Source organism: Nannobrachium achirus (assembly GCF_963921795.1).
Source record: "Nannobrachium achirus genome assembly, chromosome: 16".
Taxonomy (NCBI): Eukaryota; Metazoa; Chordata; class Actinopteri; order Myctophiformes; family Myctophidae; genus Nannobrachium; species Nannobrachium achirus.
In genome coordinates, this window is record NC_137823.1 from 36627508 (window position 1) to 36641729 (window position 14222).

At 41.2% G+C, this 14222-nt stretch overlaps 1 protein-coding gene across 1 annotated transcript; it reads right to left on the reverse strand.

Annotated features, from left to right (window-relative positions):
* Positions 1–8937: 8937 nt before the first annotated feature.
* On the reverse strand, positions 8938–9867 carry ora6 (olfactory receptor class A related 6; the record flags this gene model as incomplete). Its single annotated transcript, XM_080744889.1, has 1 exon — positions 8938–9867. The coding sequence occupies one exon, from the start codon at positions 9865–9867 to the stop codon at positions 8938–8940; it is 930 nt and encodes a 309-aa protein (XP_080601015.1).
* Positions 9868–14222: the final 4355 nt, after the last annotated feature.

The following is a 14222-nucleotide window of genomic DNA, read 5'->3' on the forward strand; positions in this document are numbered from 1 at the left end:
GGGTGTGAAGAGGGGCGGGACAACGGGCAGGACTTGACAAAGGGTTTGACATAAGATGAAGAATATTATATGTAGGGGGTTCCTTTCCAGTTAGACAGGTGACTGCTAATACATTTACCTAATGCCTTTTCATGTGAGGCCATGACGTTATTATACTATTTAAAACTAGAAATACTGTTCCTACGAAACAGTGTGGGCTCGCTGCTCCCTCCTTGGCTAAAGGCCCTGCCTTCGTACTGCCGGACAATTTTTTGAGGAGAATAACCTGAGTACATAAAGATTCGGGAGAACATACTGGCCTGGGAGAACATACACTTTCAGCAAGAACGCTGCTCCTCATTGGCTAAGGGCCCTGCCTTTGCAAGGGCCCTGCCTTTGGTCTCGCCTTTAATATCGAGTGTAATAACGGCATGTACATGTATATTTTGCATTGTCTTGAACGGATATACCATTTGGTTCAAGACAATGCAAAATATACATGTGCACAGATGGGGAAAAAATATATATAATTACAAAGTATTGTATTTTCTCATGCCAATAAAGCTCCTTTGAATGTACACTACACCACTAAGATACCCATGTCCCTAAAATACTTCCAAAATGTCAATGATGTTCACAATTACAACACCAGAGGCAGCTCCACAGATCACTTCCAACCCAGATTTGGCTCAAACAATGGGTTAAATTCATTCTCCTGCTATGCCGCAAAAATGTGGAACGGTCTAACGAAGGCCCTACCCTACTTTAAAAACGCTCTGAAAAGTCACTCATACAGGCAGCTGCTACTCGAAACTGGTAAAAAAGACAAAGCCTATCCTTACCTCCCCCTGATTGAGGATTGAATAAATTCTTCAATCAGTGACCTTTCTATTGTAAATACTTTTTGAGTGGTGGTCACACTGTCTCCTTAGCGTGACCGGGTGTGTAGCTAGCTATGCGGGTGTCTATGCGTCTGTGTGTCTGTAGCCTGAGCCTGACCTGCAATACCATTGGGTGACCAGAGAGGTGCTGTTGAGCAGCCTTAAAATGTACATGCATGCATGCACACACACACACACACACACACACACACACACACACACACACACACACACACACACACACAGAGAGAGAGAGAGACAGACACAGCCTTGAAATTAATGGACACCACCGCTCAGTTCACACTGGTGTGATTTCTTTTCTTTTTTTTTTACAGCTGTTTTTTAATGATATTTTCTGCATAGTACTGTTTTATTTTTCTGTCATTCAATGTTATATGAGTTAAAAAGGACCCCAATTGAAATTCTTGTGGTGTTTATCCTTTTAGTTGACCGTGTACCAGTGGACTGTACTGTCATATACCTTTTCCTATGCAAACCTCAATAAAGTCTTCAATCAATCAATCAATCAATCAATCAATCAATCAATCAATCAATCGATTTATTTAGTAAAACCTCACCAATCCTAACACCTCACCTCACATGTACTTTCCCACCCATGGGTCTCCCACCCTAGAGGACCACAATGGAAACAAGCTTTTATTGTATGTTCGTACCTCTATACTATTTTGCTAACTGTTAATAAAGTAGGTCTATAAAATAATCAATCAACCCACCGTGTAACAACCAAAAAAAGAAAATCAGTTCAGAAATTTGATCTACAAGCTCACAACCCAACATGTTTTGAGCTTGTATATCAGCTTTTTGTCAAAATATAATAGGCTAGATAGGCCTAGGCTAGCCTATATATATTTATTCTTTATAATTATTTTGACAATGACGTACCCACAATTTATTTGGGATACTATGGTTGAAGTGGTTAATACACAAAAACGAAGACGAAAAACTCATGAGTAAACTAGAAGCAGTGCTCTTCCGAGCACAGGTCTCCACCAGGCCGTGTGTCCTGGTGGTGCTACTGTATAATAGGCCAATGTAAAAAGGGTGGCATATGTTCTTCACCATAGATCTTTCATGGAAATCGGACGCTGCATGCATGATTTGAAGCATTGTGTTCCAAAAATGTGTTTTGCTAAACTCTACCTGCTGGTGGCGCTATAACAGGCCAATGTGAAAAAAGGTAGCATTTGTTCCTTGACCTAGTGGGAAATATGTGTGGCAAATTTCACGGTAATCGCAAGCTGCGTTGATGATTTGAAGCATTTTGTTCAAAAACGGAGCAATCCTGCAAACTTTGGAAGCTAATATTAGCCAATCAGGATGGAATATGAAATATCAGACCGATCGGACTTGATCACATGACTATAGAGATACTGTGTACCGATTTGCGTGATTTTTGGATAAAATCTCAAGGAGTAATATGCAAAAATGTGTTTTACATAAGTCGGCCCAAAGGTGGCGCTATAAAAGGCTGATGTGAAAAATGCAGGGCAAAGGTTTATCCTTAGCCTCTAGGGAGTGCGCTTACAAAGTTTGAAACTGATCGGTGGAGTTATAGGGAAAACCACAAATCGGCCTGTTATAGCGCCACCATGAGGCTGATTTAAAAAAAATTAAGTGGCATTTCTTCCTCGGCCTAGTGGGAACGTGTGTGCGCGATTTCATGATAATTGCACTTTGCGTTTGGGATTTGAGGCATTTTGTTCAAAACGGCTCAATCCTACAAACTTTGGAAGCCAATCTTAGCCAATCAGGAAGGAATATGCAAAATCGGACAGATCTGTGTCGATCACATGACTGTCGAGATACTGCCTACCGATTTGTAGGATTTTTGGACAAAATCTGTAAGAGTAGTGCACAGAAATGTGTTTTGCGAACATCAGCCACTAGGTGGCGCTAGAAAAGGCCCATTTGAAAACTTTAGGGCAGAGGTTCTAGATTGGCATCCAGGGAATGTGTGTGCTCACTTTGGCAGCGACCGGGCCAACGGCGACTGAGATTAGCTGCACACAAACTGCGAGGACACACGGACGGACACGGACGGACGCACGGACGCACACACGGACGGACGAAGGGGAAAACATACTCTCCCCCAAGCCTTCGGCTGGTGGAGACAATAAAACACGAATAGATACTAAAGCCACAGATAGGCTGCTAGTAGCTACAAGGGTGGTGGCCATTGAACCCCACACCCTGGCTGCATGTGACTGACTCACTCGAGGTGCTTTAAGGACTTTCCCAGTGCTAAAGAAAGGGTCCTGGATTGACATGGAAAAGGAACTGGAGGAGTAAATATAGCCTGCGCTGCACACAGCCTAATTAATAAATAGCCTACACAAAATAGACAAACACAACTCGTTCACAAGAGAAATATATCGAGCAAAATCATATTAAAATAAATATAGGCTACTTTCCCACTCCCAGCATCCATGTTTACATTTTTGTAGGCTATATTTCGAAACGTGTTTTAGAGACAAAGAGAGCGAGATAGAGACAGAGAGAGGACACACACACACACACGCCATAGGGCAAAATTAAAAAGGCTGCTGTCTACACACACACAAACAACACACAATCTGACTCAGAACAATGAATCCTCGTCATTATGGGTGTTGAAGCACGCGGCCACGCGCGATACATGATGAACCACGTGACATGTAGTCAGTGTTTCTGGACTCGGGCTCATTGACGCAACTCTTTCTATGGCTCACAATCTACTGTCACTCTGAAATCGCACGCTAGTATGGCAGTGGTATCTAGCATTATCCTTAACAATGTTAGGGATTAGGGAATAATAATGTTAAACGTACTCAAGGGAGCGGCCCTTCTGGTCAGTGGCAGAGGCGGAAAAAAGTAGGCTACTCGCATTTCTTAAAAGTAAAAGTATCGATACTGCAATGTAGAAATACTCTACAAGTAAAAATCTGGAATTCAGAATGTAGGCTACTTGAGTATAAAAGTAGGACTACGGCTACGGAAGTAGTCAACATGTAGGCTACTCAAAGTAGATAACCAAAAGTAGAAAGTAGGCTACTCATTAGCAGAATGTCGCATTTCACAAGTTTTCAAATGTAAAAAATCATTTGAAAATAGCAAGCTCAGCTCACAATGCGTCGCATCCTGATGCATTGTGAGCTTGTAGATCAGCTTTATAAATGGCTGAAATGTAATTTGTAATTATAATAAAAATCTACAAACTAAAGTTGACAATTTTTATTGGAGTAATTAAGTAGGCCTACAATATTTTCTTCTGAGATGTAGGCCTAGTGGAGTAGAAAAGTAAAATATTGGAATTTGGAAATACTCAAGTAAAGTAGGCTACAAATACATCAAAACGTTACTTATAAGTAGGCCTACAGTACTATATATAACTAGTAAATATACTAGTTACTTTACACCATTGTCAGTTGGCTATGATTATGAACAGAAGTCAGCTTCATTGAAAGCCTCACCACCAAATGTGAGGAAGTCCAAAGCACCTGCAGGCAGCAGACTGCAGTCCATTCGTAGCCTAGATGGATGGGTCTAAAAATGATTAGACGAGAAATTATTTTGAGTAGAAACTAGAGTTTCACACAAGAAGAAATAGGTTGCAGTTTATAATGGCTACCTGGTAAAACAGTCAACAGTCACCCTTCGACAATGTCGTTGGTTGCTGACAAGGCAACCAATCACGGTCTAGGACTTTCTCTGCGGGCTATGGGATCTAGTCTCAAACGCTTGAAGGGGATTTACTTTCGTCGTAGGCTACTGCACGGATCATAGGAGTTTTTGTCAATTTTGTGTTATTCTTTAGTAGGCCTATTATTGTAGGCCTACACACGCGCCAAATTTCACAGATGTACGAGCCATATTTTCGGCGAGCGACACCGCCTTGCGGCGGAGACGCGGAGTGTAATCAAGCTCAGCCTTCCATCTGTGTGTCCCTAAATAGTGCCACGTTTCTTTTTGAGCGGTGGTCACAACGCTCCTATACGTGGCCGTGTGTGTGGGTCTGTCTGTCTGTTTGTCTGTTTGTCTGTCTGTCTGTCTGTCTGTCTCCGGGTATGTAGCCTGCAGTAACCTTTTCTGACCACACATGTTAAGGGAGGGGCGCTGTTGTTCAGGATAGGCCAGGCACACTCACACACAAACACACACAGGGGGCACACACACACACACACACACACACACACACACACACACACACACACACACACACACACACACACACACACACACACACAGGGGGCACACACACACACACACACACACACACACACACACACACACACACACACACACACACACACACCACCGCTCAGTTCACACGAGTGTGATTTTTAACCTATAGCCTAATAAAGGCATATAGCCTATAATTATAACAATTATATATTAATATATTTTTTCTTTCAGAAAACGCAGTTGCAGTCAAAACATCCAAGTGCAGATCAGTTGTCATAGCCCAGGGGGTTCCCAAACATTTATTAGCTCTAGACAAGATGTTTACGTCTCCCAGGCCAGAACCCATAATAGAAATAGATCTACAAGCTCACAACCATGCAACGCGTTGTGAGCTTCTAGATCTGCTATTTTTACTATTCTTAAAAGTTTAATATTAAATGTATGGATTTTCTTACATAAAAGTATTTTTAAAATGTTTTTAATTTATAAAATCTGAAATTTCTGGGGAATTAATTATGATTAAAAACAAAATCTAGATAAATGAAAATTACTTACACATATGGATTGCATTTCGCAACAAAAACGCAGCAGTGTGCAACCAGCTTAACTGGTCCGATATACATCACTGGACAGACGGCCAAGACATGGCGCGACCTCGTCGCTTGTCACCCTGAGGCGTCTTACTAGGAGGTATTGCCATGCTTGCATTTGAGAATCCAAGATACAGGTTATAAGCTAGGGTGAGATTCACCAGGTGGCATTGTAACCCTTTCCTTTCAGGTCTGCCCTTCTCCGAACACTTTTAAATCAAGATTCAAAACACACCTTTTCTGCCTGACCTTTGAACCATTTAAAATGGATCTCCATTTCATGCACACCCCCTTCATTATCTTCCATTTAGGATAGATGCAGTTCTTAGGCAGATGCAGTTGTTATTCGTACACATACTACACTCTCAAGAGTTGAAACAAGATTTTACGTGAGTATGCATGCACACCATATCAACTCCATACTTCAGGAGAAAATCAATCTTCATTCAACTCACTGGATTTTTGTCTCCGCCAGGAGAGTATGTTTTCGCCCCTGCCTGTCCGTCCGTCAATCTGTGTGTCTGATTAGTTTGTTACCAGCTAATCTCCGGCGCCGTTGGCCCGTTCACGGCTAAACTGTGCACACACACTCTGCCCCACATTTTTCACATGGCCCTGTTTTAGCGCCACCATGAGACCGATGTTTGCAAAACACATCTTTGGACACTACTACAAATTTTGTCCACAAATCATGCTAATCGGTAGACAGTATCTCTACAGTCATGTGATCAACATGGATCTGTCCGATTTTCCATATTCCATCGTGATTGCCTAAAATTGCCTTCCAAAGTTTGCATGATTGGTCAGTTGGTCAACAAAATGACTCAAATCATGCCGGCGATTTATGTGAACGTTTGCACACACATTTCCACTACTGTAGGTCAAGGAACAAATGCGACCCTTTTCACATTGACCTGTTATGGCACCACCAGCAGGTTGACTTCTGCTAAATACATTTTTGGAACAAAATGCCTCAAATCATGCATGCAATGCCTCAAATCATGCTTGCAGCGTCCGATTGCCTTGAAAGGCCCAAGAAGACATGCCACCTTTTTCACATTGGGCTATTATAGCGCCACCAAGAGGCCACAATAACCTACCTGACCTAGACCTAGACCTAGACCTGTGCATGGAAGAGCACTGTTTAGTTTTTTTCTTCCTTTTTTTCAAGAAAGGCATATGGTAAGATCATCGTTATATGATTATTAGCTTTTTTTCCTAGCCGGGGAGCCACTGTGCCAAAATGAGAGAAGACCTGTGATGTCATGACATACTCCAAATTTTAGTTTTTCCTATTAATTTGGTCAATAAGGTACACAGAATGAGAGGCCTGCTCTGCCGGAAACACTGCGAAAAAAAGTTTCCCATTGACTTCACTATACTGGAAAAAAACACACCAAAAAAAGTAGCATGTGAGGGGTCAAACTAAGGGTTCTTCATGATTCTGAATCCATTGCAAGCCTTTGTTTTGCAAGAAAAACATTCCTTGGGCTAGATTTCAGCCTCTCAAACCTGTGAAAAGTGATGAGTCATCACTTGTCACCGTTATTTTGGTCCGTTTTCTAGCCCAAGGAATGTTTTTCATGCAAATCAAATGCTTGCAATGGATTCAGAATCATCAAGAACCCCTAGTTTGACCCCTCACATGCTACTTAAAGTATATTTATTTTGGTGTGTTTCTCTCCTGTATATTGAAGTCGATGGAGTGAATATAGAAATGGCCATAACCTTTTTTTCTCAGAGTTTACGGCAGAGCAGGCCTCTCATTCTGTGTACCTTAATGACCAAATGAATAGAAAAAACAAAAATAAAAAGTATGTCATGACGTCACAGGTAAAACCCTATTCTTTGAGCTTTTGGGCCTGTGGCTCCCCGGCTATATTGGCAGCATGCCAGTGTATAGGACATTTCAGCCCTAATCATCCATGAATAACAGTAACATAGGGACTGTATGATGATGTGTCAGTAAACCCATAGGATTATCAGACTCCAGCCACTCCAGCCATGGACCTTTTCAGCTGCTACTGTTTGGCAAATGTACTGCAGCCTCAAGGCTCGGACCAGCAGACTCTGGGACAGCTTTTTCCACCTGGGAACCAGGCTTATGGACAATAGACACTAAGGGCCTGTTGCCTCTTCCTATTACACACACTCAGCAGCAGCTGTGCACACACACACACACACACACACACGCACACACGCGCACGCACGCACGCACGCACACACACACACACACACACACACACACACACACACACACACACACACACACACACACACACAGCACCTTACACAAAGCACCTTACACACACCTCACATTATAATATTCTCTAAACACATCCACCACACACAGGTTCCTTTATATTTACAATATAATTGTACACACAAAAAAACACATATATATGACATATATAAACATATGCACGCACACAGTATTTAGAGGTAGGATTCATGCCATAGTGCAATTGTTATTGTATTATATTTTAGTTATTTTTATTTACTCTTATTTACCATTGTGACTTTATTGCAATTTTTACCCTTACATACTAAATGACATACAGGCATCTGTATACAATCTTTTATGTTCTCTTTAACACATGTTTGAGCTGGGCACTTTTCTCTTTCTTATTTGACTTGAGCATGTCATTGTAACTATTTACACGGTAAATGACATTTTACTGGTGGGTATAACTATTTACATGATAAATGACATTTTACTGCTGGGTATTTTATTCCTAAAACTAGTTAAGATAAACACATATCTTCATTATAGCATGTTAACTTTTCCTTTAATATATATTATGGATGTGAGCTTGAAAATCTGTTTCATAATATTGGATATTGAATAGTGAGGAATGCTAGTTTAACATATCCTTGAGCGTCTGGTAATGGCTGATAATGTCAAAACAATTTCTCACAACACAAGACAATTATTACCATGATTGATAGTATTACTGTAGGCTACATCTTCGTCACAGATGGAATTACAACAAAAGCAACAATGCAAACTATTTTTCCTTCGAGATTTTGATATTGCTGGAATGTATGACGCTTTCTGCCACCCAGAGGTAACATGTCTGTCTGTCTATCCCTGCATGTAAATAATTTGACAGTCTCATCAATCACAAAGAGCAGACATAAACAGTATTGACACAGATCTGTCAAAAATGATTCGTTTGTGAATTATTTCTGCTTTATGAGAAGGGGGGGAATACAAGGAATTCAAAAATAAAGAAATAAAATTAAATATTTTAACTTCCTTGATTAAACTGAGAGAATGGAAAGGGCTGGAGGAAGGGTTCTAATTACTTCTTAGCAAATTTCTTGAAAGAGAAGAGGTTATTTCCTATCCCGTACACATAGGGACTAATGGCTGTATATAATATAGCGAGGCAGAACTCTACTTCGTAGTATCCATCAAAGTCCTCGGGATCAAGAGCCAGATGAAGGACCATGTAGGCAGTCCAGCTTGTCTGGAACAATGCCATCCCTGACAGGACAGACATTGTGCTCCGATGCATCTTAGATTCCCTGCCCTTCCTGGCATACACTTGTGACCCACTTTCTTCTGGTCTTATCTTCTTCCTCTGGCCCAGCAGAATCTTGATGATGAGGCAACCTGTAAACGTGACGATTAACACAGGCAGCAGGTTGCAGACCAGGATGAAAATGTATTTATATAATTGGTTGAGTAATGGACAATTCCCTCTGTGACACTGAAAGAAGTCAGGGGGGCATTTGCTGGAGTTAGCTGTATGGTTGTCCTTCTCCATGTGGCCGTCCAGGTCCGTGGTGTAAGTGGGGATGCTAATTAACAAAGAAAGAACCACACAAAAGCCGCTCACCAGCCAGGCTGACCTGATGTTGTCCAGGAAGACTGGGAGGTTGCCCCTCTTGTCAGTATCTCTCAGCTTCTGATAACGGAAGATGCTGATGAGTACAGTGAAGGTGATGCTGGCTATCTCGCCAAACATCGTAAGGAACTTCATAGTCTGACACTCCAATTTGTTGATGTGGGATTCTGCTTCGTCAATGAGCATGATAATATCATAGATATCTACGATGACAATCTCCTCCAAGTTGGACACAGCCAGCCCCAGGAGGAACACCTCAAAGGACTTCAGTCGGGAGAGTCTGTTCTGAATGAGGACGAGGATGAGAATCGTATTACCGACAATTCCTAGGATCGAGAAGAAGACTCGGAAGCTGAGGAGCTCAATTGTGAAATCAGACATCGCTGGGATATCCTGGAGCCCACTAAATATGTGTTCCTTGTCAAAGACAGCTCTGTCACTTTTCCATACGCGAGATTGTCAACAACTGTAGATAAATGAGAGCTTGCTTGCAATGTGCTGATTCTCCACCCTAACTTTCTGCATGAGTGACCTGATCCGACCCTGTTGTCATCTCCTCAAAGGTGGCTAGAATTCAGACAGGTGATTGGCTGTGGTCTTTGGGGAAAGGAAAACAGAGGATGCTGGAAAGGTTGAGGCCCAGGAGTCATTAAATGTGTACCTCTGAGCTCCAATTTGAGACACGTACAGACTCTGGTTCATAACTATGACACATCTTGTTCCATGGGCTTAACCACATTCAACCTGGCGTCCCTGCTATTACAGGCAAGTGTTCCAAACTCCAAAAAGAAAAGCTGATTTGTGCCAGGGACCCCTATACAAGATTTGTGTTGTTAGAATGCTTCACAAATATTTCAAAAATGTCAACACGTTGCGATGGTACGCGTTGTGAGTTTGGATCTGCTATTTTCAAATATCGTAAGTATATAGGTTAAAGTGGTTAAACCTATTCATTGATGGATTGATTTCTTTTCATGATTGTGATGATTAACTGATGTGATCTTTATTTAGACTGGTTTCTGGACAGTCAAGAGAAAGCTGCCTCATAAGGCTCATCAGCTCTGTAATGTATATCTAAGCCAGACAGTGACTTTAAAGTTCTGAGAGCAAATTTCAAATTTAAGCATTTAGCAGACACTCTTTATCCAGAGTGAATTACAGTAAGCAAGCCAAGGTAAACACAAGGTGCATGGAAATACCGTAGTAATCTATCCCCTCAACAGTCTAACCCTACAAGGCTTTTTGGCAACATTTTTTAAATAATTAAAAAAATATATATATATATAATTAGTTTTCCTGTTCTTTTTTCACATTAACATCACCATTAAATCCTATTGTTTAATATTACAATGCCATTGGCCACGATATTTGCATATAAACACCCCCCACAGAGAGTGACATTCACACCTCCCAGAGAAGTTGAAATTCCAGTGTCTGGACGAACAACATCTCACTTTTAACTGAAGCTATTCCTCAAAAAAACATGAGTAAAATGCCTGTAATATTTTTTTATGTGATCATTAGAATGTCTAGAACATGTACATGTGTTATTATTGTGAAAAATATCCCCAAAATGCAAATTAGAGCATGATTTATGATTTATGGCTATAAAATCTTACAAAAACATTATTAATTTTTTAACATTACATTTTCCTGTGATTAGGACTCCTACAACACCACCTGATTTAAAAAATAATAATTGGCCAGTAGAAATTAATTCGGGTCTTGCAGGGCTAAACAGTATAATAGTCAGGTCCTTTATGCTTTGATTTATACTTTTGTTGGATTTTTGTGAAGATTTGCAAAACTATACATTTTTGGAAAGGTTATTGTCTAAGGAATCAGAAAATCAATGTTTCCATTTGCCCAGATGTGTTTATGGTGGCCATATTGGAAGTTACAAAATGGCCACCATAAAATTACGTTTTGTAATATCTCAGCCTCTAAATAAGCTGGAACATTGATTTTAACTGCTAAACCTACATTTTCAGGGTCAAGGAATCCAATGGTGGTAGTTATAAAACTCAAATAATTACAACATTAACCCTTAGATGCATGGACTGGGTCCAAAACGGCCTGGCGTGGTTGTTTTCTTGCAATATTATTATTATTATTTCTTTAGATTTGCAAAACTATACATTTTTGGAAAGTATATTGTCTAAGGAATCAGAAAATACATTTCCCCATTTGCCCAGATGTCTGCGGTGGCCATATTGGAATTGACAAAATGGCCGCTGTAAAATGTATGTTTTGTAATATCTTGACTTTAATAACATGGAACATTGATTTCAATGGCTAAACCCCTACAGTTTCAGGGTCAAGGAATCAAATGGTTCAAGTTATCATTAATTAATTTTGTAACATCCCATTGAAATGCATAATCCACCATATGGGTAAAAAATGGCACAGCTCAGGCAGTCAGTCAGATAACTCTTGAGTTATTTTTATTGAGATGTATTTTAGTAGTGAACTTTGGATGTTTGTGTAACCATTTTGAACATCATGACATGTGTAATCATATACAGTTTCTAGCATCATCATAATCATTTTCATCACTTCAGATTTACACTTGTATTGGACCATCTCAAGGATGGCCTTTGGGGCTGGGAGGACCTCTGTGGTTTCAGCATGCCAATCAAGTGTTTGAAATACCCATTTCGCATGGGATCTAGCTGTGGATCCTTCAGTGCAATGGCTGCTTGTGTCCATGCCCTTGTTTGGACATGGACCCTGAAGATGCTCTGCTTCAGAGCTCCAGGTGTTTGCAGAACAGATGCCATGGCATTGCAGGGATTGTCTTGATGTTGATGCATATACAAAGGACTCCAGTGTTGACAGCATTTCTTCCATAATTTCAGCTTCATCAGTCTGCAGAGCATTGTTAACATCTTCATCTGTTTTGAGGTAGACAGGGAAATCTCGCTCTTTCGACAACGCAACATTTCGACAACGGAGCGTCGGCAGGATATTGCCTCACCCCACGGAGTTTAGGGTTTGGGTTAGGTTTGGTTGTCGAAAAGATGACATGTAGAAACAGCGACATGCTCCCAAGGTAGACTCTGCAGCTAGGTTGCCTTGCATATACAGGAGAACCTCCCTGTGTGACAGGGAGCGTGTCGCTATTTCTACAAGTCATCTTTTCAACAACCTAACCCTAAACTCCGTGGGGTGAGTAGCGATACCTGCCGACGCTCCGTTGTAGACCCATGAAGACCAGCCACCTCAAGCTGGAGATTCTACCCACCAAGATACAACAGATACAGTGTTTACAGTCATTAGACAGCACTAGTGGATGGCATGGTGCTTGTGCAGAAGCTGAGCAAAAAAACTGTGACTGTAGTGACAACTAACACAAGATTATGACAAAAGATTCTCTGAAGAGTGCAACCAGAGATAAACAAAGACAAGTAGAAGCTTCTATTAAGTATCAAGTCAGAGATGACACCAAGATCAAACACATATGTGTTATGTGTCTGAGGTTGGTGTCAGACAGACTACGGCTGATCTGACTATCTTGCTGCCAAAACGCTAGAGTACAACAGGGGATCTTCCAAGCTGAACATCACATCTGCTTCTAGATACATTTAGACCTGGTCTAAGGAAAACCTAATGCACAGATCTAGCTCAAAACAGATGAAGACGTTATCAATGCTCTATAGATGCTTTTGGATGAAGCAAAAGTGCCAGAAGGAATGCTGTCAACACTGGAGTCCTTGTATGTGCAGCTTACTCACCCAAGAGAAACAACATCAAGACCATTCCTGAACTGCGATGGCATACTGTTCTGCAAACATAGAGCAGAAAGTGACAAGCTCCCTCCAACACCTGGAGCTCTGAAGCAGCACAATCATGAGAGTCCATGTCTAAACAAGGGCATGGACACAAGCAGCCATTGCTCTGAAGGATCCACAGCTGGATCCCCTGCAAAATGGGTACTTCAAACACTTTATTGGCATGCTGAAACCAACGACCACAGAAGTCCTCCCAGACCCAAAGGCCACCCTTGAGATGGTCCAATGCAAGTGTAAATCTGACTGTTCTTCTAGCAGATGTTCCTACAAAGCTAAGCCTGTATTGACATGTATCATTGCAGCAGCCAGTTCCAGAACGATGATGATTCCCAAGCTCTGATGCACAAAAGTGATGATTGTTGTTGCGACCGAAGGTCGCAGTATACCATGAGAAATGTTGCAGCTTGTCTCCCTCTGTGTCAGTGCTTCCTTCAGTCAGTCAGTATCATCATGCTCTGATGTCACTGTGATGTAGGGGAACCACTCTTAACAGAATGGGATTGCTGCTCTGACATCACACTCCTGGCTTCATGTCCCTTTTATGCCCATATATTTTATACCCATATACATGCCCATATATGGGCATGTTCTGATTTATGGGCATTCCCACTTGCACATTAATTACGTCCTTGTCGGGTCTATGCCCATATATGGAGATCCCTGCCCCGATGTCATCAATATTAAGGGCATATCTGGCAATGCCCATATACAGTATGGGCATGTTCTGCCAATTTCAACAGGCACTGTTGAGATTGGGTAACTGGTGCGATATACATCACTGGCCAGATAGCCAAGAATTGGCCTTTAGGGCAAGGTCGCATGTCGCCCTGAGGCGTCTTACTAGTAATGATTATGATGATGCATAGAGACTGTCTATGATTTTACACGTCATGGTGTTTAAGATGGTTACACAAACATTTAAAGTTTACAGTTAAATATAAAATA